Source organism: Polypterus senegalus, chromosome 2 (assembly GCF_016835505.1).
Source record: "Polypterus senegalus isolate Bchr_013 chromosome 2, ASM1683550v1, whole genome shotgun sequence".
NCBI lineage: Eukaryota > Metazoa > Chordata > Cladistia > Polypteriformes > Polypteridae > Polypterus > Polypterus senegalus.
In genome coordinates, this window is record NC_053155.1 from 185,379,230 (window position 1) to 185,405,479 (window position 26,250).

Genomic DNA, 26,250 nt, shown 5'->3' on the forward strand with positions numbered 1-26,250 from the left:
AGTGTAAGACACTTATTCTTTACAACTATAAGTAGTTGGACTCATAAACTTTGATGTACCCTAAGATATAGAAAGAGATATATAATTGAAAATCAATGAAATTAAAATGGGCAAAAAAGGAGGCTGTAAACTGAATTGTTTATTATGACATTGAAGTATAAACCTAACATAAAATTCCCTCAAAGTTCTAGGAGACTGGGTTGAAAACTCAACTTGCTCACTGTATGTATGGAGTTGCATGTTCTCCCATTGTCTGCATGTTTTTCTCCAAGTACTCTGTTGTTAGGTTAACTGGTGCCTCCAAATTGCACTTGTATGAGATAGTGTGTGAGTCCTCCAATGAACTGACACCTCACCCAGATTCACATTCTGCCCCGTGCACAGTCTGACCCTGTAATCAGTCATTCTGCAGTTTCTTTTTCCAATTTTGTAATGTACAGAATTAAAGTAACTGTATTGAAGTGTAGTGGAGATAACAAACAATTTTGTGACTTCTAAAACAGAAATTGGATTTAATGAATTTAGAAGTATTTAATTCTCATTTGCTAGTCAATTCACTTGGTGAAACATTTGATATAAAAAAGTATTTTTCAGCTGATCAGTGTCAAATAATTCTAAATAAATCCACTGTGATTGAAGTATTGTTTGCAGTTTTTTACAATCGCTTTGGCACTAGTTTCAGAACCTTGATGTCATTTTTCAAAACTCTAGACCCAGTACTCAAAATGTTCACCACTTTTAACACAGGCTGTTCAATGTTCAAAACATTGCATTTTGCTTTCATATTGTTAAAGAAACCCTTCACTTACGGAATCATTGAGACATTTCTTCAGATCACCCACACACAAGATACCAATAGTATCACTGTGCAATTGTTCATATAACCTTTAGATATTGTAGTTCAGAATATGTGATGCATATGCCATCGTAGCGGCACACATAATGTCACCGTAAAAGGATCATTAGAGAGAATACTACAGACACAATTGAATCATTGAACAAATCTGAAATGTATTGATGAATTACAACACTGTAAATCACAACATGGGTTACTTTTAAATGAAAGCAACAATTACCTACAAAAAAACTAGAGTAGTACAAAAAATAAAAATTCAAAGTGCAGTGTTCCTCACCTGCCTTACAAAAAGCCAAACAGAATATTACAGCTTTCACTCATTTCCATCATTCCTGTCATGTGGATTGGTTCATAGGTTCTAATCCTCATCAAAATGAGTGTTCTTTCTTGCCAAACATCTTGGAAAGAGCCTTCAGGTATAACGAATCCAAGCCTGACACTGGTCTGTTGTGATGTCATAGCATACCTGATCCATGGCCTGGAGAAGGGTCACTTGTTGATGCGGACACTTTCATACACTTTCCAACACAATGTGGAGAAACCTTCCTCTACCAGGTTGAGGAAAGGAGAGTATGGGGGCAAGTACACGGTGGTGGAAGGGCCTGAAACCATGCCTGCACAAGTTGAGCATGGTGGAACCTGACATTGTCCCACACAATAGCACAGGTAACACCAACAGCTCTACAGACCCGAATTAGCTCATAAAAGAATGCTACAAGGAATTGTGCATTGTATGAACCAATACAAGGTCTGCGTTCCACCGCACCATCTTCTGATACAGCCACACACATGGTGAAGCTGTCTGGGTACAGTGGTTGCTCACTGGCTGACAAAATTCTGACCTCTCCTTCTTGTCTTGGCCAAGTTGTAGCCTGCCTCGTTCACAAAAATAAATTTATGTTGATTTTCATCAGCATCCTGGGCCCTCACCTTCTAAGTAAAAGAAAAGAATCACTGATTACAGTACAATGATGGGAAATCTTTCACAAACAGACATCATGGCACTGTACTTAACTGAACATACTCAATCCTCAGTTGCTTCACTCTGTCTGCATTTCTCTCAAAAGGCACATGGTATAACTTGTTTAGAGACATTTGGTAACTTTTCAGCAGATGTGCAATAGTTGACAAACATGTGGCTTCCACAACAACAACAACAACATTTATTTATATAGCACATTTTCATACAAACAGTAGCTCAAAGTGCTTTACATAATAAAGAATAGAAAAATAAAAGACACAAACATGCAATGCCATCTGGGCATTCTACCTAACATAAATGAAACAGTCCTCTTTGGATTTAGGGATTCCACATTGTTGAAGATGTTTTCATTGTCTAGGATGGGCTGTCTGACTTCTGTAAGGATAATATTCTTTCTGGCCCAAACCAAGTTGACCACAGCCTGATCTTGTTTGTTAGTTAGGAGTTTTTCCTATTTGGTTTAGTCTGAATTCTATATGAAAAATTACAGGAGAAACATAACTGTAGAACATGTTTACATACACTAGTCACATAACCTTCGCTGTGCTACACACTTGAATGCAGTATACAGTCATCTGGCAACTACTAATAGCATATAGTACTGTAATATTCACTGTAGTGCATGCTGAAGACTTACAGTTTCTCATTGCGGAAGGTTCTCATGACTGAGGCCACAATTAATCTTCTAAGGTTTGGTCGAATCATTCTAGCTGCCTCAGTCATTGTCATACCATGATCTTTGACATGGTCTTCGACTACATTCCCCCACACCTCTCAAAAGTGGCCCATGGCCACCTTTCTGATAAGGCCCAAGCCCTCCTCTAAGACAAGGCCCACAACCACCTCTCAGATGTGGTGCTTGTCCCCTACCATTCCTGTGACCTACGCATCTTTCTTGTCCTGCTTAACCACCTACCTACTCCATGTTAGAATATCACTATGTTGCTTTTTATTCAACTTATTCAAACTCATAGTCAAACACTCATGGTGAAATCAATCGCCATTATCGAATAGGTGTCAGTGGATCTAATTATTCTGACACTTTCATGATATGAACATGGGACATTGTTCCTTAGTTTCCATAAAACTATGCTTTAGGAGGAATGCAACAATTACTTATCATTTAGAGTAGTTGTATTAATTGGTAGTTAGATCACTGTAATGAAATGAAAAGTCATCTCAAATGCAATGTGTGAATTGCATTTTGAAATTGTAATACTTTAATGTTAAGTTATGTCATTTTGAACTGGTGATTTCAATTCAATGAACAAACATTTGCATTTTGATCATCGGTTGTGAGTTTTGGGTCTAAAGTTTTGAAAAATGACATCAAGGTTGTGCAAAAATGATTGTATAAAAACTGTAAATGACTTTCTTAAGGTCACACAGTGAGGAACAAATTAGAGTAGATGTGAACTGGAAATGGCCATTATGTTGGCAATGTTGTCCTATGGTTTTGTAAATCAGATTAGCTTTAGAATGAGAGATGAAAACTGTAAGAATAAGAAACCAAAATAATTAGGTTGTTTTCTGAAAAACTGTTCATTTACCTACAGCATACTGTCATGAATTTAACTTGTTTACAACAAAAGATAAATCATAAAACAATTTATAACACAATTCTGTGCTATATGTTTTAACTTTATGAATTAGACAATTTTGTAAAGATTATGTCACTTGAACCATCTGTTGCTTCTCCTTGTGTATGGGAGTTGTAGAAAACCAAAATATTAGTGAATCTTTTCCCCATCTGCTATTCAAGTGTCATGATCTAAACTTAAATCTGGCTCTTGTTTCACTTCCTGTCAAATTATTTCTTTATTGAGAAGGGAAATTGACTGCCAACGATCAGTTTACATGAAGAGGAAGGAGCTTCCTGAGAAAGAGAGAGAGCAGACAGGGAGTCTCCCAGCGCATTGAGGTAGAAAAGCCTTGAAGTAAAGTTCCCTGCTGGTCTACTACATCCTGTAGCTTGACGTTCCACATAATTAGTTTTCTACAGCAGTAAGCAAAATACCATACTTAAAGAGGAAAGTCAATCTGTTGATGTGATGACATTACTGTGGAGTCTATGATAAAAACGATTTAACTGTACAGCCTCTTGAGACAGCATCTGGGGATCAGTATATACAGAGGAAAATTTCTGACAGGTGTCCTTATGAACCTGCATATAAGAATAAAAGTAAAAGTTATCAGGTAAACATTCAATAGTATAACAAGTTTAGGGAAAACCCCTATATTATGCAGTAGATAGAAGAGTAAGACACCTTATTGACTGCGCTACTCTTTCATTAAGCCCTTGCTGAAAAACATCAGATCCAGTGAAGAAGGTTGTCTTCTCTCTTCCTTTCTGTTAAATGTTTAGAAAGCCCTATGTTATGAGGTGCACACAAGGCAGAGATAGTCCCTGATGGTGGGTGTTCACATAGTAGAAAACAGACACACAACAATAGTCTCATGTGTTGAAACCTTTTTAGACTTGATTCTGCAACTTGCATTTCAGGGGTATTTAAAGTTAAGAACTCATGAAATCTCCTTAGAGTGACCACTAGATGATGCAGAAGAGGCAGACCCAGGGACACACCAACATTTTATTGAAAATGAAAAATTCTCTGTTTTATGACTTTACAGAAAATGTAGGCATGTAACAAAAGTAATCTGGACATGTGTTTAATCCAAAACTAAGTGATTATTTGATAGGAATATGTGATATAAAATAAAAGCATTTAGCTCCCATCTCAATAGGAATGGACTAAATATGTTTTATTTAAAAGGTCATTGCTTATCTATTTTTAATTCAAACAATCCAGTCCTAGGGTTGCAAAGAGTCAAAACTTATCCCAGGAATATTAAGTGCAAGGCATGAAATAACCTGGCTAGAATCTAAACCAATTATACAGTACAATGTCTCATTTTGGGTCAATTCAGTGTTACCAGTTAACCCACATGTATATCTTTGGAATGTTGGAAAAACACTATTTAACAAACTACAGTGGTGTGAAAAACTATTTGCCCCCTTCCTGATTTCTTATTCTTTTGCATGTTTGTCACACAAAATGTTTCTGATCATCAAACACATGTAACCATTAGTCAAATATAACACAAGTAAACACAAAATGCAGTTTTTAAATGATGGTTTTTATTATTTAGGGAGAAAAAAAATCCAAACCTACATGGCCCTGTGTGAAAAAGTAATTGCCCCCTTGTTAAAAAATAACCTAACTGTGGTGTATCACACCTGAGTTCAATTTCCGTAGGCACCCCCAGGCCTGATTACTGCCACACCTGTTTCCATCAAGAAATCACTTAAATAGGAGCTGCCTGACACAGAGAAGTAGACCAAAAGCACCTCAAAAGCTAGACATCATGCCAAGATCCAAAGAAATTCAGGAACAAATGAGAACAGAAGTAATTGAGATCTATCAGTCTGGTAAAGGTTATAAAGTCATTTCTAAAGCTTTGGGACTCCAGCGAACCACAGTGAGAGCCATTATCCACAAATGGCAAAAACATGGAATAGTGGTGAACCTTCCCAGGAGTGGCCGGCCGACCAAAATTACCCCAAGAGCGCAGAGATGACTCATCCGAGAGGTCCCAAAAGACCCCAGGACAACATCTAAAGAACTGCAGGCCTCACTTGCCTCAATTAAGGTCAGTGTTCACGACTCCACCATAAGAAAGAGACTGGGCAAAACGGCCTGCATGGCAGATTTCCAAACGCAAACCACTGTTAAGCAAAAAGAACATTAGGGCTTGTCTCAATTTTGCTAAGAAACATCTCAATGATTGCCAAGACTTTTGGGAAAATACCTTGTGGACTGGTGAGACAAAAGTTGAACTTTTTGGAAGGCAAATGTCCCGTTACATCTGGCGTAAAAGGAACACAGCATTTCAGAAAAGAACATCATACCAACAGTAAAATATGGTGGTGGTAGTGTGATGGTCTGGGGTTGTTTTGCTGCTTCAGGACCTGGAAGGCTTGCTGTGATAGATGGAACCATGAATTCTACTGTCTACCAAAAAATGCAAAAGGAGGAGAATGTCCGGCCATCTATTCGTCAACTCAAGCTGAAGCGATCTTGGGTGCTGCAACAGGACAATGACCCAAACCACACCAGCAAATCCACCTCTGAATGGCTGAAGAAAAACAAAATGAAGACTTTGGAGTGGCCTAGTCAAAGTCCTGACCTGAATCCAATTGAGATGCTATGGCATGACCTTAAAAAGGCGGTTTGTGCTAGAAAACCCTCAAATAAAGCTGAATTACAACAATTTCAGAATATATTTCACATTTTTCTTTTTTCACAATTAGTTTAATGGCCATGTAGCTGCATTCCAAATAAGAGATTTTACTGTTCCTTCCCCTTGAAGGGTGTTTTTGTGTTTCTGGAACAATTAATGCGTATTTTTGAACTTTGAAAGCCAAGTCCCATTTTGGGCCTGTGTAGTCTGAAGCCTGCTAGTTGATTTTTTGGGTCTGGTTTCCTGGGGTGAGGCCTGCACCTGAGGTTGATCAGTGAAGGTTCTGGTCAGACTTTTTTGTGAATTTGGAGGCATGTTCACCCCTTTCACCATTTTATGTCAAATAAATCATTACAGTTTCCTCCTATGCTGATAGGCTCATTAGGAGTATTATCTTTGGTTTGTCAAATTGAGGGATGTATATTCTATGATGTAAATATAAAAAAAATACCATTTGACAGTTGAAGGATTAATCACAATCAGATGGCTCAATGCCCGCTTTACTATTTAAAAACTTTGGCCCCTCACCTCTCACCAGGTGAGTGCTTACCCCAGGTGCTTAAATCTACAGTCCTGGCACGCTATACTGAAGTGATTTTATATACCTTTTCTTGGTCAATTCTCTTCCCATTCAGAGTCACTTCTAGTACAGGGATGGTCTTAAATTCGCAGCACTGCAACAGGTTCAAACTCCACCTAACTGCTCCCAGGGTCTCTAAATGCTCTAAATGTTTTATTAAGCTTGATAGGCCAGAAAAGCAAAGTAGCTCCATGATTGACTCACATGAATTTTTTTTGCCTGTATTTGGTTTTTGGCTTTTATTGGCCCAGGTTTTATTTATCTTAATATCTGTACCGTGGTTTCCTTTATTTTTTTGTTTATGTTTTCTGTTTCCTCCTGACTCTTTACCCTTTGTTGTGTCACTTGTCTGCTTGTCTGCTAGAGTCATTTGGGGCACGATTACCGCTTTAAAACACTTGTAGCCACAGCTTCTTTGCTGTAGCATTAATTCTTACAATCATGTTCTTTGGTTCCCTTTTTATCCTTGTATTTTTCATTTTTTTTAATCTTTAGCCTATTTGTTTTTCTTGATATTTCTGTTTATAACGTTGGTTTAGACTTTGAGAACAACATTTTGGATTAGGAGAGTTTGGTGCAGATTTTTATGTTAACTAGTAACATGCTGTTTAAATGTTTGTAATATATATTTAGGCTTAAGTCATACGGAGGCAGAAAACATACAGCCTCCTAGTCTTTTCTTTCTCAATTATCTGAGTATTCCCTGAGTACTGAAAAATTCAGAGTCACCTGCTTGTACTGTACTGGGGAACATTGTATTATTCCCCCAAACACCCCTTTGTTTATTTATTGTTGCTTTTACAGGGATTTCTGGCCCCTGGAGAGATAGATCCTTTAAACAGAAGATTTGCAACATCATTTAAGCGTGATGTTGTAGTGCAAGGTCAGTGTATTGTTTCTTTGTGGAAAAAAAGTTGTTCTGTGTTTTTTTAAAACATTTTGGATGTAGTTTTATTAAATACTTAACTCAGTTTTAACTCAAAGCTTTAAAGAATGTGTACTTTGAGTAGAGTAGATAAGTAGTTTTCCTAAAGTTTTATTTACCTTTAAATATTATTCATGCTGATTTATTTTAATTTATTGCATTCAAAACTCATTTTTAAACTTTGGACCTCTAGAGTTTTCAGTTTAGTTCTGTAAGCCTTGGGTACTCAACCAGTTTGAGATTAATTTTACCATTCAGATGATATGAGGAAATACACATCAATAAGTACCAAAGTGAACATTCACAACATTCATCTGTTAGTAAAAGATCACAAAATTTCACATATTATGTTCACTAACTTCAACATCAAATACAATTTAAAGAGGAAAGTTTAAAATCAAGCAATTCAAAGTCTAAGAATGCATTTTAATGGTCAAAGTAGATTTTCTCATTCATTCCATCACCACTTCTTTTCATATATTTTTTTTCACTCTTGGTTCAGCCCCTCTATGGAAGTGCACCACAGTCCACAGTGCACCTCTTCACCAAGTAGCTATAAGTCTTTTATTTCATGTCCTGGTAACAGATCATTCCATATGACTGTTGTGCCTCATTCTTTAGTAAGAAAACTTGTGGCTATAATGTTTATTCTGGAACCCTAAAGTAAATATTGTTGTTTTGAAATACTGTCTGAATTATGTCTAGCCCTCATCTTTTTTACTGATGCAGGCCTGTTTGTATGTTAACATGGCTTGCTGCGATTTATACATGAGAGCTCAGAGTCCAATTACCCTGTTTTGATATTTCCTGTGCCACCTGGCAAAGTTTATCCCAGCTACCTGACCATTAAGCCAAGCATCTGAACTGAGACCAGGAAAAAAATGAATAAAATATTTTATAAAGGAAAAATGTGTATAATTTTAAAGAAATGTATACTTTTTAATTTAAGAAATAGCCTCCTTTTAGCTGATGAAGTTGTAATACTATTGTTTTTTTTCTTTATTATTCATAATTCTGTATTAGGCTATTTCTCTTTCTTGCTTAGTGTCTGTTCTAGCAGAAACAGAAAATATTAAGTCTCTTTTGCTGAACAGTGGTGTAAATGCAGAAACAATTGCTGAAGTCCAGCCTATTCGTGTCCAGCCGGCACGTATTCTGAGTCATATATATGCCAAATTAGGTAAGTAATCTGTTAATAATATCATTAAGGTGTTACATTCCATCTTTAATTAAAAACAGGCTCATGGATCGATATCTGTACTATCTTTAATAAGGTTAATAACAAAAACTGTATATCATACACATGAAATGTTTTTTGAAAAGTATAAATTCACTCTTATTTTACAGCCATATAAAATAGTATATACTGCTTGAGAAAGCATTGAGGCAGATTTATATAAGAACATGCATACAGACAGAAAATGCAGGGTTAAACAAATGCCTAATGTAGTAGAGAAAAGGTTAGTGTCTCTTCAATTATAATATAAAGGCCAAAAAGAAACAAGGTAAGGTGAAATAGTTCCAGTGAGTGGACAGCCTAAATGCGTGGTGTGTTTTCGAACTGCCCATTAGCCATCACAAACATGTTATATTGCACAAGCTTCTATCCAGTGCCTTTACTTTTTGATTAACCCTCATATAATACAGTGTACATAATACATGCAGCATATAAAAGGCAAAAGACAAAAAACAAAACAACAAAGAACTACAAAATTGGGAGTACAATACATAATGCATTTGGCTCATGTATCCAGAGTGTCCAGAATAAAAAAAACCTGTGCTTTTTTGGAGTTTATATGTTTCCCTGTGTCTGCACGGGTTTCCTAAAATATTTCAGCTTCTTCTCACATTCATAAATGAGTGCATATTGGGTTAACTGGTAATTCTATATTAGCCCCATTTGTTAGCTTGGGTAAGTGGGCGAATCAATAGACTAATGACCCTTCAGGTAGTCCTGCTTTGTTCCCAATTTTGCCAACATATGCTCTGTCCTTACACGTAATGACACTGAATTTGATTGGGTGGGTTTAAGAATGTGTAAGAATATATTTAGTTCTTCATGTCTTCCTCACTTACAGGTGTAACTTTCAGTCATACAAATTAACTTTGCCCTCCATTTGAATTTCATCAACTCCATGATAACTTTTCCTACTCCAACCTCATATTCATCGGCTTGGCAAAATTTTATATCAAAATTAAGTTATAATTCCAAGAGAATTAAACTACAACTGAGGTTTATCCCTTAACAATCTAAACTTAGAGCATATATTCTATTCTGGGCGGCACAGTGGCGCGGTGGATAGCACTGCTGCCTTACAGTTAAGATACCTGGGTTCGCTTCCCAGGTCCTCCCTGTGTGGAGTTTGCATGTTCTCCCCGTGTCTGCATGGGTTTCCTCCGGGTGCTTTAGTTTCCTCTCACAGTCCAAAGACATGCAGGTTAGGTGCATTCTAAATTGTGCTTGGTGTGTGGGTGTGTGTGCCCTGCGGTGGGCTGGCGCCCTGCCCGGAGTTTGTTTCCTGCCTTGCGCCCTGTGTTGGCTTGGGATTGGCTCCAGCAGACCCCCGTGACCCTGTAGTTAGGATATAGCGGGTTGGATAATGGATGGATGTAATTACCAAGAAACAAAAAACTTACTCACATAAAAGAAAGACGGTACAGTACATTTACTTTTTCAAATAAAGCCACATGTCACCTCAGAAAATGTTGATTCTGGAAGTGTAACTGTAGAAACATGAAACTGAATGGATTCTTTCTTTGTGTCAGGATGACTTTTGATGCTGAAAGACAAAATTAATGTAGAAGATTATAGTGTAACCATTATGATTGTGTCCAAAGACAAGTGAGAAAATTTCCTCTCCATTTTGTAAATTAACCCAAAACATACAGTCAGCATAATCTTATAAACAAAAAGGTTAATATTTTGCAATGGCCTGGCAAAGCCTGAACTAAGACCATATCCCCACATAGCCATCATTCAATGAGACTCTTCCAGTGTTGTGCCTTTTAACCTTTAGTGAGGTTGGTCTTCTGAGCATGTCATCAAAATGACTGACTTTCCCAGCTGATTATGCCACTAAGCATTAACAAATGTTTTTTTGTAGCAGAACTTGAACAGTTTTCTGAAAAGAAAGATGCAGCTTTTACATATGAAACACTGGTAGACATTTTTACCCAAGGTGTCTCCACCAAACAGAATAAGCTTCCATAAACCTTTACTGTAAATCAGTTTGTTAATGGTTTTTACCTGTGCTATTCTTAAAGTTCAAGGTCAGTTTTAGTGGCACATGCATTTAGTAAAGTGTCTGACCAACAGTGATCTAGTCTTGCTCTTCTTGAGGTAGCCAAGCTCACTCTACTTTAGGTGATCCATCTGGGATGTGTTCTGGACATCTGCTTTTTGATTCCCAATCAAAAAAAGAAGATAAAAAGATTTTGAAGTACCTAGATTTCTTTCCCTCACTCCAATGTTTTTTTTTCCCTGTGCTTCCAAGGGGTTTAACAGTAGCATTTGGAGTGAGCTGTCACAGCAGGTTCTGACTGAGCACTTTCAACAAACCTTGACTAGCCAAAATGTTTAGTTTTAAAGTGTTTTCCATAGTTATTTTTGATTAATTAATCTAAAATACTCTTCAGAAAACTTTTTATGTAGTGCCCAAATAAATGTTGTATGAACCTATGTATATACCTTTATGTATACAGTATATTATAAATTCAATATGAGCATTTTCAAGGTAAAGAAAGGTGATTATAAATAAGTAAGAAAAGGTTTTTTTTCAAAAGATCTTGAGTAGATTATGTTACAGTGCAATTAAAAATGTACATTTAGTTATTTTATGTTTTATGTAAGAATTAATCTAATATTTCTTTTAAGGTCATAACAAGAAGCTTAAATTGAGTGGACGGCCATATCGTCATATTGGTGTTCTTGGAACTTCTAAGCTGTACGTTATCAGGGACCACATTTACACTTTTACACCTCAGGTAAGAAAGGATCTGTGAGAGTAATGGTCATAACAGTTTGGATCTTTTTTTTTAATTTTTTGATTTGATACACTTTGTTAATCCCCAGTTGCCTTTCAGAGTAACTTTAAATCTCAAACTAATTGCTATTCAGTATTGATGTTTGCTTTATTTGATTTTGTTCTTATTTTTATTTAACAAAATCTTAAAGGATGAATCCAGAAATCAGACTAATTCAGTATTTTACAAAACAACCTGAAAATAGACTATTAATAACTTTCCAAATTATACAATGATGCCCATGATGGACTCAGCTCCATTACCAACATCTGTAGTGTGTTATACTTGCACCCTTATTCATTTGTGCCTCAATGGTGACTTCCAACATCTTTTCTCTTGTTGAAATGAAAACCCTGGACTAGCGGCACAGTGTTTAGTGCTGCTGCCTCACAGCTCAAGAGTACTGAGTCCAAATCTCTCATCCAAGGTACATTCTGCATGGAGTTTGCAGTTTATCATCATGTCTGTATGATGTTTTCTTTGTTTGGATCAAGAGTAGGTCATTCTTGGACTTCATTTCATTTATCTTTGCTGCCCATTGAGTGATTTGTTTTAATCAACCTTTCAGTGTATGTTATATCACTAAACAGACAGCCAGTTATACAATATAAGTTTGCAACCTGCCACTGACTACATTTTTCTGCATGGCTACTAGGCTGATGATTTTATTTTCTGAAAGACCTACAATAAAATGTAAAAATATTATTCCATATATACCGTTATTTCTTATTGCTGATTATTGTCATAGTTGAAAGTTCATGTCTCATTCATAAGAGTGAAAAGGCCTCTTTCTGAAATATTTGCTTGAGTTATCCTAATTTTTTTCACCAAAATGATGAAAACTATTGTACACTTTTTGTACATTCATGTTTTAAAAGGAGCATAGCTATCTCATTCTAAGTACCAGCTTGTCATCTTCTCCCAGTATATATTTTCAACCATCATTAGAAATGTTAAAAAAAATTTTTTACTTCTGTTTGATTTGTCAATATATATTAATTTTCTGAATGGAATAAATCTTTGTTTAGAACTGCCAAAAAAACTTAAATGCAAGTCAAGATTCTCTTTTATCTTACCTATGTGGTAAAAGTCTCTTTTTGCTGTGTCCTTTACAAATACAAAAAAATTCTCTTTTAGGCAGGCAATTCCTTTTTACTCATACAATGTGGATCAAAGGGACAGCCTATAAGATAAAGGTGATATGGTTTAGCTATTGTTATGAAACATATATCATGGGTGAATGAGGAATCTGCTATGGAAACTACATCAACAAGTGTGTAATTGGACTACTATCATGGTGCAATGGCTTATGACAGAAACATCCTAAGCCTTTACAGTTTGAGTAAAATGCTAAAGCTACTATAGTGGAAAATTTTTTTTGTACTTTAACAAAGTTTGCAAAAAGGGTTGTACAAAGAACAATACACATCCTTTAATAATAATTAGTTGCAAGAATCCCTAATAGATTGAAGTGAACTGGTGATCAGTAGATTCAGGTTAAATTGTCTTTTATTTGAATAATATCAAATCCTATTTGTTTATAAAGTCATAAATTTAGATGTGATAGTCTATTACTTTTCTGTATTTTTGTCCTAATATGTGCACTGACTTATAAACTGTCTGTTATGTGTAATTGGATATTAATTTAGAGCTATTAGGTTCTAAGACATTAATAAGTATATAAATGTGTAATGTCTAATTAAAACATTGCATCCACAATAAAACTGAAAAAATACATTAAATTCTTACAATGAAAAGCACTAGCTGTTCAACAGTCCTGGGGCCTCATGCATAACGCTGTGTATAGAATTCACACTAAAACATGGCATATGAACAAAAACGGAAAATTGTGCGAGTCGTAGCCCACCGCCTGAGTGTCATATGAAAGCTTATTAGGGTACAGATAAAAGAAAAAAAAATAGGAACACAGTGGGGAAAAAACCTTGAAATGTCAACTTTAATCTCAAAATTTCCATTGTAATCATGTAGTTTATTTTGTCATTAATGTAGAACATCCTAAACTTCATCTTAAAATCGTTTAATTTGCTAGTGTCTCAAACACCTTTTAATTAAAGTAGCACATTAAATGTTTTGTTTTGTATGTGTTCTTCTGTGTGCTCTATGTGTGTGAATCACTACGTGCTTCTTAAACGGGCTTTCTCTTCCTCCGACAGGACACAGAATCCATTGCATTTGTGATATTACAGCTCTCTGAATAATTCAAATACTGAGATGTATACTTGATATCATTTTCATGATGCTAAGAATTAAAGCATGTATTAAACATGGTGGCACAGTCATAGTGACGAGCTGGCGCCCCATCCAGAGATTGTTCTTCTTACCTCCCACAAAATGCTTGCTGCGCCATGCGTGACCTTTGATGAAATCATTTATTGCAGCAGTACTGTCTCTTTCAAATGTACTAACCCACAATTCCTTCCTTTCTTTCTCCAAGTACCCAATCACCACACAATCAGTTCAGTAATAGACTGTGGTGAGTGGCTGGGGTTGCTGCCTAGCTGGGACGCCCAGGAGGACCTCCAGACCACGAGGGGGCAATCGCCCTGGTTGCTTTGGGGACCACTGGTACAGAGCTTTGAAGTTCACCCCTGTAGGGGCCCATGGTCACCGCCAGGGGGTGCCCTGGTGCCCTTGGAGCCCTGGACCTCAGCACTTCTGCCACACCCGGAAGTGCTGGGGGGAAGAGGACCGGGGACACCCAGAGTGCTTCCTGGTGCGCAGCCGGCACTTCCGCCACACAGGGGAGCAAATCTGGGTGTGTATATAAGGGGCCACCTCCCTCCATTCGATGGCTGCAGTCGGGTGGAAGTGGACAGAGTCTTGGAGGAGAGGAGTGGAGGCGGCCAGAAGAGTAAAGGCATTGAGAGAGAAGGCCTGGACTTTGGGGGTGATTGATTACGGCACTGGGTTGTGTGTGCCAGAACTGTAAATAGTAAGTGTAAATAAACCTGTGTGGTGCTTAAAACATCATGTCTACCTGTCTGTGTCCGGGCTGTTCCCCACAAGACGTTAAGCCATCTGTAAGCTTAGAACTCCAATTCTTCAAAACTTTTAAGGAACATTGAAATATCTTCGTAGTATAGGGTGGTCCAGATCTAATTATGCAATTTTCATTACACTATAACTTATTAAGTTTATTGCATAGAAAATCATCCAAAAAACCCCAGACCATCGAGAAGTGTGCAAACTGATGACATGAAGAATCGATTGTCTTCGCGCCAAAATTGGAATGTTCCCTGCATAAATCAATGTCATCCAAACGATTTGGATCTGCATAATTAGATCTGGACCACCCTGTACATGTTTAATTATTCTATCCATCTATCCTTCCAGTGTTGCGTCAGCCCCAGCAAGAATACAGCGTGAGGCAGGAACAATCCCTGAATGGGGTGCCAGCTCCTTGCTAGCGCTGCGACACAGAGTCCTCACATGTTTAATTATTAATAATATAGATTATTTAAATTATATTAAAATTTTATCTGTATAACGTAATAAACATATTTTGCTGCATTTCATCTTAAAAATTACATCGTCATTATATACTGTACGCGCTAAAGTGGCTCAGGTTGTGCAATATTAAAACTGTATCGCAAGTTTACAGTGAGGTAATTGTACTAATAAGTACAAACAGTTCTACAAGGAGCACTTGATGGACTGATTGATTGCATTTATAGTTCTTGGGATGAAACTGTTTCTGAACCGTGAGTGCAGTGAGAGTAATATAGAAAAGATGATCCGCTGTGGCAACACCTAATGGGAGCAGCTGAAAGAAGAAAAAGAAGGTGCAGTGAGAGTAACAATGCTAAAGCAGCTATGGTATTTGAAATAGTTTGGTCATTCCATGGACCATTATATTGTTACAGGTTAATTACAATCAGATGCTTTAAACTAATGAACAATATGCGGTTTAATTTCAGTGTATATGATAAGCCGCATCAGGGATGTGGATCTAAAAAAGAAAGGGACACCACACTGGAACAAAAGCACTGCTTTGATGCGGGGTGCTACCAGTTTGCAAAACTGAGCGGAGAAATTGCGTACTCCAGGGTTTGAACTATTGTGAAAATGTACGTGGCTTTACGCCAAGTTTAGTTTTTATACATCTCAATGTGAGCGTGGAAACAGGTGTATGCAACATGGTGTTTAGATTGAATAATTGAATAAGTGGCTGCTGAATGATTACCCCACAACACAACAAATAAATAAAATATATGTTTCTTATGATAAATGTTATCACTTGATAACATTCAATATGATAAAACTGGTAATATTCTGTATGTAACAAAATACTAATGTTGTTATTTAAAATTAATAATGTAAATAATCCACCTTGTGCAGGATTAGTTCTCACCCTGCATGCAAAGTTCCCCAGAAGAGGGAAGGTGTTGGTAAAATTCTGCTGAGAACTAGTCCCAATAGCATGGGGTAAAATATGTTTTTGGGAGTCATCATATATGCACAGCTAAAGAAGGGTGTTTTCTTATTATAGTATTTTATATTATAAAGTATACCACCTGCTTAATAAAATATGAACAGTTTTGAGCATCCATTTGTGTGTTTCGATAGTTATGCCAAAGAGGACAAGAACAAAGACAACTAGAATCATTATATATTTTAATATGTCTGGAATTGTGCCTTGTTCATTGTATGTTTTTTTACTTTCTGCTTCATGTGCCATCAATTTTTTTTCTTATTCTATCTCTCAAAGCATTCTATACCTGCTATCTTATTTACAGTTTCTGGACCAACATCACTTCTACCTCGCCTTAGATAATCGTATGATTATAGAGATGTTACGGAATGAGTTGGCATACCTCTCTTCTTGCTGGAGGATGACAGGACGTCCCACCTTAACTTTTTGCATCACTCGCAGCATGCTTAGTAAGATGGTCTTCTTTGTTTATTGACAATGACATTATACGTTGAGTTGTTAGACTAGCTGCTAATACAGTGATCCATTTGATCAGCATCATTGGGCAGTCTTCTGCTCCCACTCACTCTACTTGTGTAAAGAAAAAAATTCACTGAGTATTTGTACCTCACATCTCATAGTGCTGTACACTGATTATTATACCATTCACTGTTTGTCAATCAAGCAATTTAAATTTTGGTGAAAATAACTTAACATTTGAAAAAGTTAAGTTGAAGGTATTGTTGCATAGCTGTTAGCACTGCTGCCTTCCAGCTCCAGAATTCTAGGTTATAAATCCTACCTCAAACAATGATTGTGTTGAGTTTGCATGGGGAGCCCATAGGAATAACAGTCATCTGAAAGGACTGTTTCCATGAACAGTTCCCCTATTAGGTAGTATCCAGTATTTTCTTGAATTTGACAGATGCCCAGATACATGTCCAATTATGCCTTTTGGAGTTAAGACAGGAGCAGTCCTTGATGTGTGGTTCAGAGTGTTGGGACATGAAGTATCACCAGAGTATGGTAAGAACTGGTGGTCTTATAGCTTTATAGAAATGTGCAGAGGTAAACATGAGCAAACAAACAGCCTTTTTTATCTTATATTGCACCTTTCTATAGTGAACACCATAAAAGTTCAGATTACAGCTGCTCACATTCAGATTTTGTATGTCCCTCTGATTTTCTAATTTGCTTTACAACTGCTGAGTAACAGTGGGGTTTTCTTCTTCTTTTTTACATTGAATGCATGGTCAGATAAACCACTCTGAATTTCAAAGTGCAGGCCATACTAGCTACCATGGTATTTCAAATGACCACCCCCTTCCACTTCAGAATTTAAAGGAACAGGACAATGGCTTTCAGGCAGGGAGATTAAAGGACTGATTTTGAGGTGAGAGGACCAGACTAGTTGCCTGTAATTTCTCTCACCATCCATTATTGCAAAATAAAATTACTCCAGAAAGTAAAGGTCCTCTGTCTTTGAGCAAAGGTTGGGTTTGAAGGCATAGTCTGTGCCAAACCCAATGATTATAAAATTGCTTTTTCAAAAATGGAGGAGGCTGAAGTAAATGAGAATTAATAAACAACCCTGGGACATTCATTCTGTGATATTTTCAGTAATCATTTTGGGTAGTCTTTTTTTAGCATCTGCTATGAAAGAAATCAATCTGCTATATTTAATGATGAAGTATACTCATTCATAAATTAGGTAGTGTGGCAGTAAGGATATTAATGTGGAAGCGTATATTTATATATGGATTCAGGAGTGCCTAGTTTTACATTTAAAGCATATATTAATGTCTTGTTAGCATTTACATATTTCTCTGGTATTAATGTTTCTAATATTTGGTGTTCTGACACAGTATTTACACTGCTGGAAGTGGTAAGTTCTATTAATGTCAGCAGTGTTCTCTGAGTTTTGCTCCCAGAATCCTGAAAATTAGTCTTTTATATTATTTTGACTCCAAATCTGTCCTGTATTTGAGGTGTCTATGATGGACTGGCACCCTGCCCAAGGTTTATTCCTTCTCCTATGACCCTGGAGTGACTTGATAGTAAATGGTGAATATATTGACTGACAAATTTATCTTAAGAGCCTTAACATTGTTTAGAACCCCATGCAATTTACTTTAAAGCAAAAAGCTGAAATTTGAGAATCAGAGATCCACATTCTATCAACTTCAGCCTCAAGGTTGGTTATACAGTGAATGATTTGCTTCCATACATTGCAACCACATTGTTAGTTGTGTTAGCTGTTTCCTATTATACAGTAGATGTATGTGCTGAAATCTTAATTAGTCTTATATCCATTTTCTGGTGAGTCACATTCAGTTTATATTTATACTATAAGAAAGACAGGTCCTTGCATAGATCAGACTTGGGATATTCTCGTTATATTTAGTTAGTGGCATTATTCAAGATTGCTTACAAGATCAGGTTATATTAAAATTGTTTACACATTTTTTTAATGGCACAACCTACTTGTTTAAAGTCCCCTAGTCACTTCACTACCAGAATCCAAAAGTAGCTGAGGGCATTTGCTTGCTTTTTCCTTTCTTTGCTCTTTGTAAGACAGGAAGTGCATCTTTCATGTAAAAGAAAACCCTTAATAGATGAAATGCAAAATAAGGTGCAATGGAATGATGATTTCTGGAAGAAAAAATGTGTACAGTGAAACCTGGATTTCTGAGTGGGAAAACATGTACAAATAAACCATCTTATCTCTTTCTTTTCAGATGAGGATGAGTCCGATATTGACCCTGCAGTTCTGGCCACACTCAGAAAATTGCAGGATGGATATTTTGGAGGAGCAAGGTCTTAAACATATTTCTTAAACATTTTTCAGATAACTTGGTTTATTCTAAAATAATTTTGTAATATTTTCTTATGTTATTTATATATTGTATAGATTGTTAAAATGAATCAGATTTCAATGCAATTTTCTAACCATCTTAAGCTAACGTGGGATTACACTTCTTTTCAGTGTCAATATTTTGATATATGCATTGTATATGTATGCTGTGCTTTCTATATACAGAGTCCAGACTGGAAAACTAGCAAGTTTCCTCACAACCTCATTTCTTACTCACCTGAGCTTCCTGGACACAGACTCTGATAACCGGCTCCTTGAGGATGAGGAAGACACATTTAGTGTTGAAGATGATGAATATGAAGACAGAAGCTATTCAAGGGAGGATGGTAATACAGGTAATATACTCTAGAAATCTATGTTTATTATACATTATAAATTATTTAATATATACCATGTTTCAGATGAAGTACTCCATCACAGTGCACAAACGTCATGCCAGTTTAAAGTGGTCTATTAAAGCAGTGCAGAGGTGTTTGGGACATTTGTGAGAACCTAATTACCAAGAAAAAAAGTTATGCAGACACAGGTGATATATGCAAACTCTACACAGAGAATGACTAAGCTGAGATTGAATCAAATTTTTTGGAACTGTGAGATTTAAATTATAGTAGTTTTCCTGGAGACTAATTGAGTTTATTGCGTGGAGTATAAGTCATTGGTTTCAGCTATATAAATACAAATGTTTTACCCTTTCTCTGTTATTTGTATTTTTCAGCTTTGTTTGATGTTTTATGTCTGACACATTCAGGAAAACATTTTCACAGATCCTATCTTTTTTCAGTTTGTTTGTCCATTTGTGCCAATAATGCTAGAACAACTTAGTGGATTTTAAATGAATTTTGCATCTAGATTCTCATTGGCTTATCATAAAATACAGGCTAAACTGTTTTTCAAAAATTTTATCAAGGGGACTATAACGGAAGCTGTGCAAAAAAAAAATATGTCACTCAAAAGTGGCTAAGTTGAAGTTCATGAAATATTGCATGCATGTTTCTGTTGACAAACTTCAAATCTTTACTTTAAGGCCTTTGAAAAGTTCTATAAGGAAACAGGATTGTAACTGGTGGATGTGCAAAACCAAAACCATACTGTCACAGCCAGATGGTTCAGCCACTCAAAAACAGCCATATTTACTCTCATGAAATTGTGTATTTACATTATTGTTCAAGCAATTTAAAATATTGGCTTCACGGAGTTCAAGAATTTCACAGTGGAATCCTAAAATAAGGGACCAACACCACAGAAACCATACCTTACTCCAAAACAGCTGAGAGGATGTTCATGAAATTTTGCATGTCTGTTACAGTTAACCCAACTTAATATGAAGAGTTTATGCAGTTTCAAAGACTTTTTCAAGAATAGAGGTTCAATAGAGGGAACCCAGCTTTACAGTACATGCTGTATCAATGATTCAATTATTCAACAAACCATTCAGTTTCTTAGTGTGGGATTAAACATCTATTTGTGAAACCAAAGTAAATCATGAAATGCTGTAGAAAGAAGTAACATTGATTGTTCCAACCCAACAAGGAGTTACTACAATTATGGAATCCAATCATACACAAAAAAAAGAAATAGTGTATTCCAGCCAAAAATAACAAAAGGTTGAACATTTAAAAAAACATATAAATGTCTACATTCTTACCTTAACCCATACCCAGGTAATGCCATGTGTTTTACCTTGTTTTAGATAAAGGTTTTGAAAAAATAAGGGGTGCACTTTCCAATAGTACTGATTCAGAGTTGTATAGGTGCCCCTTTGCTTCTTGTGTTTGAGCCAATTTTGTCCCCACCTACTCACCATACCTTGAATGTTCACTTGTTTTAGTTTTACTTATTGCAGGAATAGTTCCTATTGGTTAAATTAAATAATCTGTATTTATCTACTTATTAAATAAATGTTACGCTACAGGGTGAAAAACAAAAGGTTGTCAAATTACAGGGTCCATTATGTGCTTGTTTAATCATGTAAGCCATTGTCAGTCAAATTGGTGCATTTATTGTAGTGATTAAGGTAACTTTAATTTGTTTGGTGGGGAACATTGATGTGAGAAAATTGTTAGGGTATGTGATATTATTTTGAAATGGAATTGGCCCCTGTTTTTTACCCTAAACTGCTGCAGGTGGTACCTGCTTTCTATGACCTTAAAACTTTAATTAAAAAATCTATACTTTTTATGAAAGAAATAAAGCACTATACCTTTTCCTTTCACTTTTCCACATGGGTGTCATGGTGACACAGTTGGTTATTGTTGCCATTTCATGGATCCAGCATCCTGTGGCAGGTGATTATCTGTGTGGAGTCTACATGGTTTCCCTGTGTCTCATGGGTTTTTCTCCCACATTCCTAAATTCCCTAGATTGACACCAGTATGTGTGTGTGGTGTGTCTGTGGATCATGTGATGGACTAGCAGACTGTCTGGTTCTGTTTCCTGCCTTGCACTCAGTATGCCAGGGGTAGATTTTAGTCACCATAACCTTGAATTGGATTCAGTAGGTTTGAGAATAACCGACAGACTGGCAACATTTTACCAAAAACATCTGTCCATGGTAAATATCTTTTTATAACAGTGGAGTAAAGTGGCTTTAGGCAGTTTTATTGCTTGGTTGCCTGAAAAGTTTTGTGAATTTCAGTGATTTCCTGTCAGCTTAACTATTTCTTTATCTGACAAAAAGCAACATGGAATAGCTATTTAAAATCACCAGGTCAAGGAAGAGAGAGAGATATATTCTCCTGCTAGAGCTCTGTATTTCTTTTACTGGTTTTATAAATGTTTGTTTGTTACCTACAGCAGTGAGTTCATCTCTAGTGAGACATGCTTAAGTTAAAAAAAACATGTTCTTGATGAAGATGAAAAGGCTTAGTCTACAAGCAGCCAAGGGTTCATGTGTGTTTTCAATTTCTTCCTTTTTGTTTGCATTAATCTCTGCCGATATTTCAAATTTATTTTACAGTAAGCAGCATTAGACAATGTTCTTACCAGGGCATTGAGATGTGCATAGCTTCTAAGCAATGGCAAAGTTTAGAGTTGTCTTAATAATGTATAGAGTATGCATAGGAGGAAATGTGAACCCATTATAGCCTTTGATATAGTTTTATTGGCCGCTTTGTTACATGTTTAAGATATAAGCAATAAAGCATTGTAGAATATGTGGACAAAATAATAATATATTAAACTGTAAGAAGCTTAAGGAACTTAAAACTGGCAGCCACTGCAACCCTCAAGGACCACAGCTGAGTATCCCTTGTTCGAGGGAAACAAAATATACCTCAGAAATCAGATATTGAAAAAAGTTAATAAACCATAAGATAACAAGTGCAATCCAAGCAATAGTTCAAACAGATATGTGTTTATTATGAGAAAGTGAGAAACAATTTAACTGGTGGAACAATTCTCATAAGTGAGTGATATAGATTTCAAGGATTCTACAGTAAATTACAATATATTGCAGACACCTTTCTATCTATCTATCTATCTATCTATCTATCTATCTATCTATCTATCTATCTATCTATCTATCTATCTATCTATCTATCTATCTGCTGTGATGTGAAGAAATTAAAAGCATTATATGCAATATGAGTATAAAACATCCTACTACTATAGCCCAGCTTAACATTCTCCCTTACATCCCACCAGCATGATCTCCCCTGTGACACTAAATTATAAGTCTACCACAGTATATTTTCTTTTAGAAATAAATATTTATATTACATGTACATATGTGTAAATATTTTCTTTCCTTAGAACATGTCAAGGATGAACTGGATCAGTATATCAACCACTTACTACAGAGTACAACTCCGAAATCCAATCTTCCTTCTGTCTGCAAAATTCCAGGACAGCACCATCTGTTCAGTTCAGAGCACACCACACGGGATGTCTTCTCTCTGGTGGCCAAAGCCAAAGGCCTTGATGTTCCCAGTATGTTAAACCATAAGATTTCTTATTGTAAAGGCATGCTCTGAGAGGGTTAATTCAATTCTCTGGGGGCTGGTGGAAGTGTGACACATAAGAATATTTTTTAACTATTCATGATTCTGTTGCTTATTCAAAGTATGGTAACAGGTGTGCTTTGCAATTCCAAAGTAAATACATAAATGTGGCGCTCGTGTTTGACAAGAGAATAGTAGCCTAATAAATCTGAAGTCACACATATTTGTAAAACAGAATATAGTCTGTTGAGTGAAAAACATTTTGAAAAAATACTCTGGAGGTTTCTGGTGCCTGTGTTTCATATTAAGAATTTTTTACCATATGCTGCTTGCTGCTTCGTGTTTCAGACTTCTCAAGGCAAAGATTTATGTTTCTTTTTTCATTAATTGTCATTTGACTTTATTTATACTGTAACAGTGTAGTAAAAATTTGAAAACTTGTGTACCAGTTTACTATAATTTACAACTTAATGCATGAGACTTCTTTCCTGCAAATCATTCTTTCTTTTACAGAAATCTCAATGTATTTGCCAACGGTAAATGTTTTGAATAAGCACCGCAAGTCTCTCAATTTGTTGGAGGCTCCCCATCCACATAATGCTAAGGTTAGTTGGGTTAGTTTCTACTGCATTTTGAAAGATTATGTTTTTATCATAACTCGTGAGATGTGTTAGTGACACAACACTACTTGTAGCATTGGTGAATTATTAAATGAATTAGGCAGAAAGGACATTCTCCTAAGGTAGCTGATCTTATACCTGCTTCCTTGACTTAGTACATAACATAGCATAAGCTAATTCACCCAAACTGGATCACAGGTAACTGGAGTCTCTTTTGGGAACACTGAACACAGGACAGGGCACACTTACACTCACACTCACAAAGGGTCCGTTTAAAGCCACTCACACTTAGGGAGAATGTGCAGATTCCAGATTCCACACAATCAATAATTGGGCATGGGATTCAAACCCAGAAGACTGGATCTCTGAAGCAGCAACACTAGCCACTGTGCCACCCATGAACTGGGAGCCAGTCACATCAGCATTGGGTGATGGGCAAACAGCAACCATTTGAGTGGGATCCCGGCTATCACAAGCCACAGTCACATTCTCTCAAAATGGGTCAAATGTATAACTTCCAGTTAACAACATGCCAAATTCCCTTGTGACAATTCATGGAAGCATGGAGGGAATAAGCACTCTCCACACAGAAAATGACAGGGCAAAGATACAAAGCCAGTGTCTTTGAGATATCTACAATAGTTCTACAACTGTTCTTTAAAGAAGGTTGATTTGTACAAATGCATTCTTTTATTGATTATCTAAAATGAATACCCTTTTGCTGTCAACATTTTCTGTCAGAATTTATATTTCTCTAAATATGCATTCTACAAGTATAGAAATGTCAGCTATTTGTTTCATTTAGGGTCATCTACTTTCAAATGCAACTGCCACTGTCATGAATTTCTAATTGTTCTTCTTTTAAGAATTCCTTTTTAAATTATTCTGTACTGTACATGTGTTATAAACTGTACATCTTAAGTCAATGGTAAGTCACTGTGATTGAAGATTGGTTTCATTTATGATGTGTCATAGCACATGCCATTCATTTGGAAGTGCTATACTAAGTTAATAAGCACTTTCTAAATCATTATAAGAAAGCTGGATGACAAACACAAACTTTGGAGTCCAGCAAACCAATGCAGAGTTAGGTTTACATGTTCTCCCCATGTGTACATTGGTTGTCCATGCATATCCCAAAAGTGTACAAGTTAGGCAAATTAGTGATTCTAATGTGGCCCTATTTGAATGATTTACCATTTACCTTGCTTGAAAAACTTCCAGGATAGGTAGGAACCCCAAATCCCAAACTGACAATGTCATATTACACTGTAATACAATTGAACTGCATGTTACCTGTGCCACATGACAGTTATTCCACATCTTGTCATCTCATGTTAGTTTGCCAAACTTTCTTTTTGGTTGGGACTTTTGGTTTAAGCATCTACAGACACAAGCTGCTAGTGCCATTGTTCACAGGTGAACTAGGTTAGTGAGATAAACAATGACTGGGGAACATGAAGATATGAAGTCTTTACATTAAAGTCATAAAATCCAAAACAAAAGGAGCAGGGCGGGATACTGTCATTAATTAAAGGTTGATGCAAAGAAGATTGCAAAAGCAATTATAAGGGATGAAGACAAAATTAAACATAATATAAATAACATTCGCTTAAACAAATTCAGGTTACAAAGGTGCCAAGGTCTATCCCAGCAAACCTTTACAGATTATTTTGGAGTTAACAGTTAATGTATACAGCAAAGTAAAGTAAAGAACCTGAACATAATTTTGCATTTAATTTAGTTCAATTTAACATAGAGCTCCAGGGACCTGAGTTTGGAATTCAGCTATTGCCATTTATATGTGGAGTTTGCATATTTTCACCCAGGTTCTTCTGGATGTTCCTCTGGATGCTCTAGTCTTCCCCATGCATCCCCAAGGCATGTTGGTTAGGTTAATTGGTATCTCTAAATTGGTACCTTTTGATTGTGAGTGGGTGTGTCCCTGTTACTGACTGTCTCCTTATCCAAGGGCTTCCTACCTTGCTGTCAGTGCATTTGGGATAGGCTGTAGACTCTCACAATGGTGAACTGGACAAAAAAATGAGCATTTTAATTACAGATTTTAAGCCCAGTACAATAAGGAACTGAATGATTTAAAAAGAAATTAAACAACTGTTTTTTTCAGGGTCTGTGTGTATTCTCATCCTTTGGTCTATACTCTGTAAATAAGGAATTGATACAATATAGCCTAAGTAAACTCTGTTTTTGTCATTGTTTCTGAACATACCTTCTATTTCTGTATATTATATTATATTATATTATATTATATTATATTATATTATATTATATTATATTATTGTATTGAGGATTACTTGTGTTTTGTTCTGTGTATTGTATTGTATTTACCCCCTTCTTTTTGACACCCACTACACGTCCAATCTACCTGGAAAGGGGTCTGTCCTTGAACTGCCTTTCCCAAGGTTTATTCCATTTTTTCCCTACTAGGTTTTTTTTTGGGGGGTGTTTTTCCTTGTCTTCTTAGAGAGTCAAGGCTGGGGGGCTATTAAAAGGCAGGGCCTGTTAAGCCCATTGTGACACTTCTTGTGTGATTTTGGGCTATACAAAAATAAATTGTATTGTATTGTATTTCCAGCTTGTAAAATTCTGATTAGTTTGACGCAACTTGTCCCTTCTAATTCCATGGTAATTTATTCTTAGAATATTACTTTCATTTTTATTTCTTTGCTTTTTTCTGTCTATAGTTTTCCATTTTTCTTTTTTTATTCAGGGTTGATGTAAGGTTAAAATGTAAATCTGTTTTACATCTCTTAATC

General features: G+C 36.2%; 1 protein-coding gene across 8 annotated transcripts in view; it reads left to right on the top strand.

Annotated features, from left to right (window-relative positions):
* Window positions 1–26,250, top strand: part of LOC120523590 (phosphorylase b kinase regulatory subunit alpha, liver isoform-like) — a 147,298-nt gene that overhangs the window by 79,967 nt on the left and 41,081 nt on the right. For all 8 annotated transcript variants that reach the window (XR_005632667.1, XR_005632666.1, XM_039745011.1 and 5 more), the window contains exons 13-20: window positions 7,465–7,543; window positions 8,631–8,765; window positions 11,460–11,569; window positions 16,366–16,510; window positions 18,779–18,857; window positions 19,081–19,250; window positions 22,666–22,842; window positions 23,367–23,458. Coding sequence is in view for 6 of the 8 variants with exons in the window: in XM_039745011.1 (XP_039600945.1) it covers window positions 7,465–7,543; window positions 8,631–8,765; window positions 11,460–11,569; window positions 16,366–16,510; window positions 18,779–18,857; window positions 19,081–19,250; window positions 22,666–22,842; window positions 23,367–23,458 (987 nt within the window). In the remaining 2 variants the exon portion in view is untranslated. The remainder of the gene's footprint in view (window positions 1–7,464; window positions 7,544–8,630; window positions 8,766–11,459; window positions 11,570–16,365; window positions 16,511–18,778; window positions 18,858–19,080; window positions 19,251–22,665; window positions 22,843–23,366; window positions 23,459–26,250) is intronic.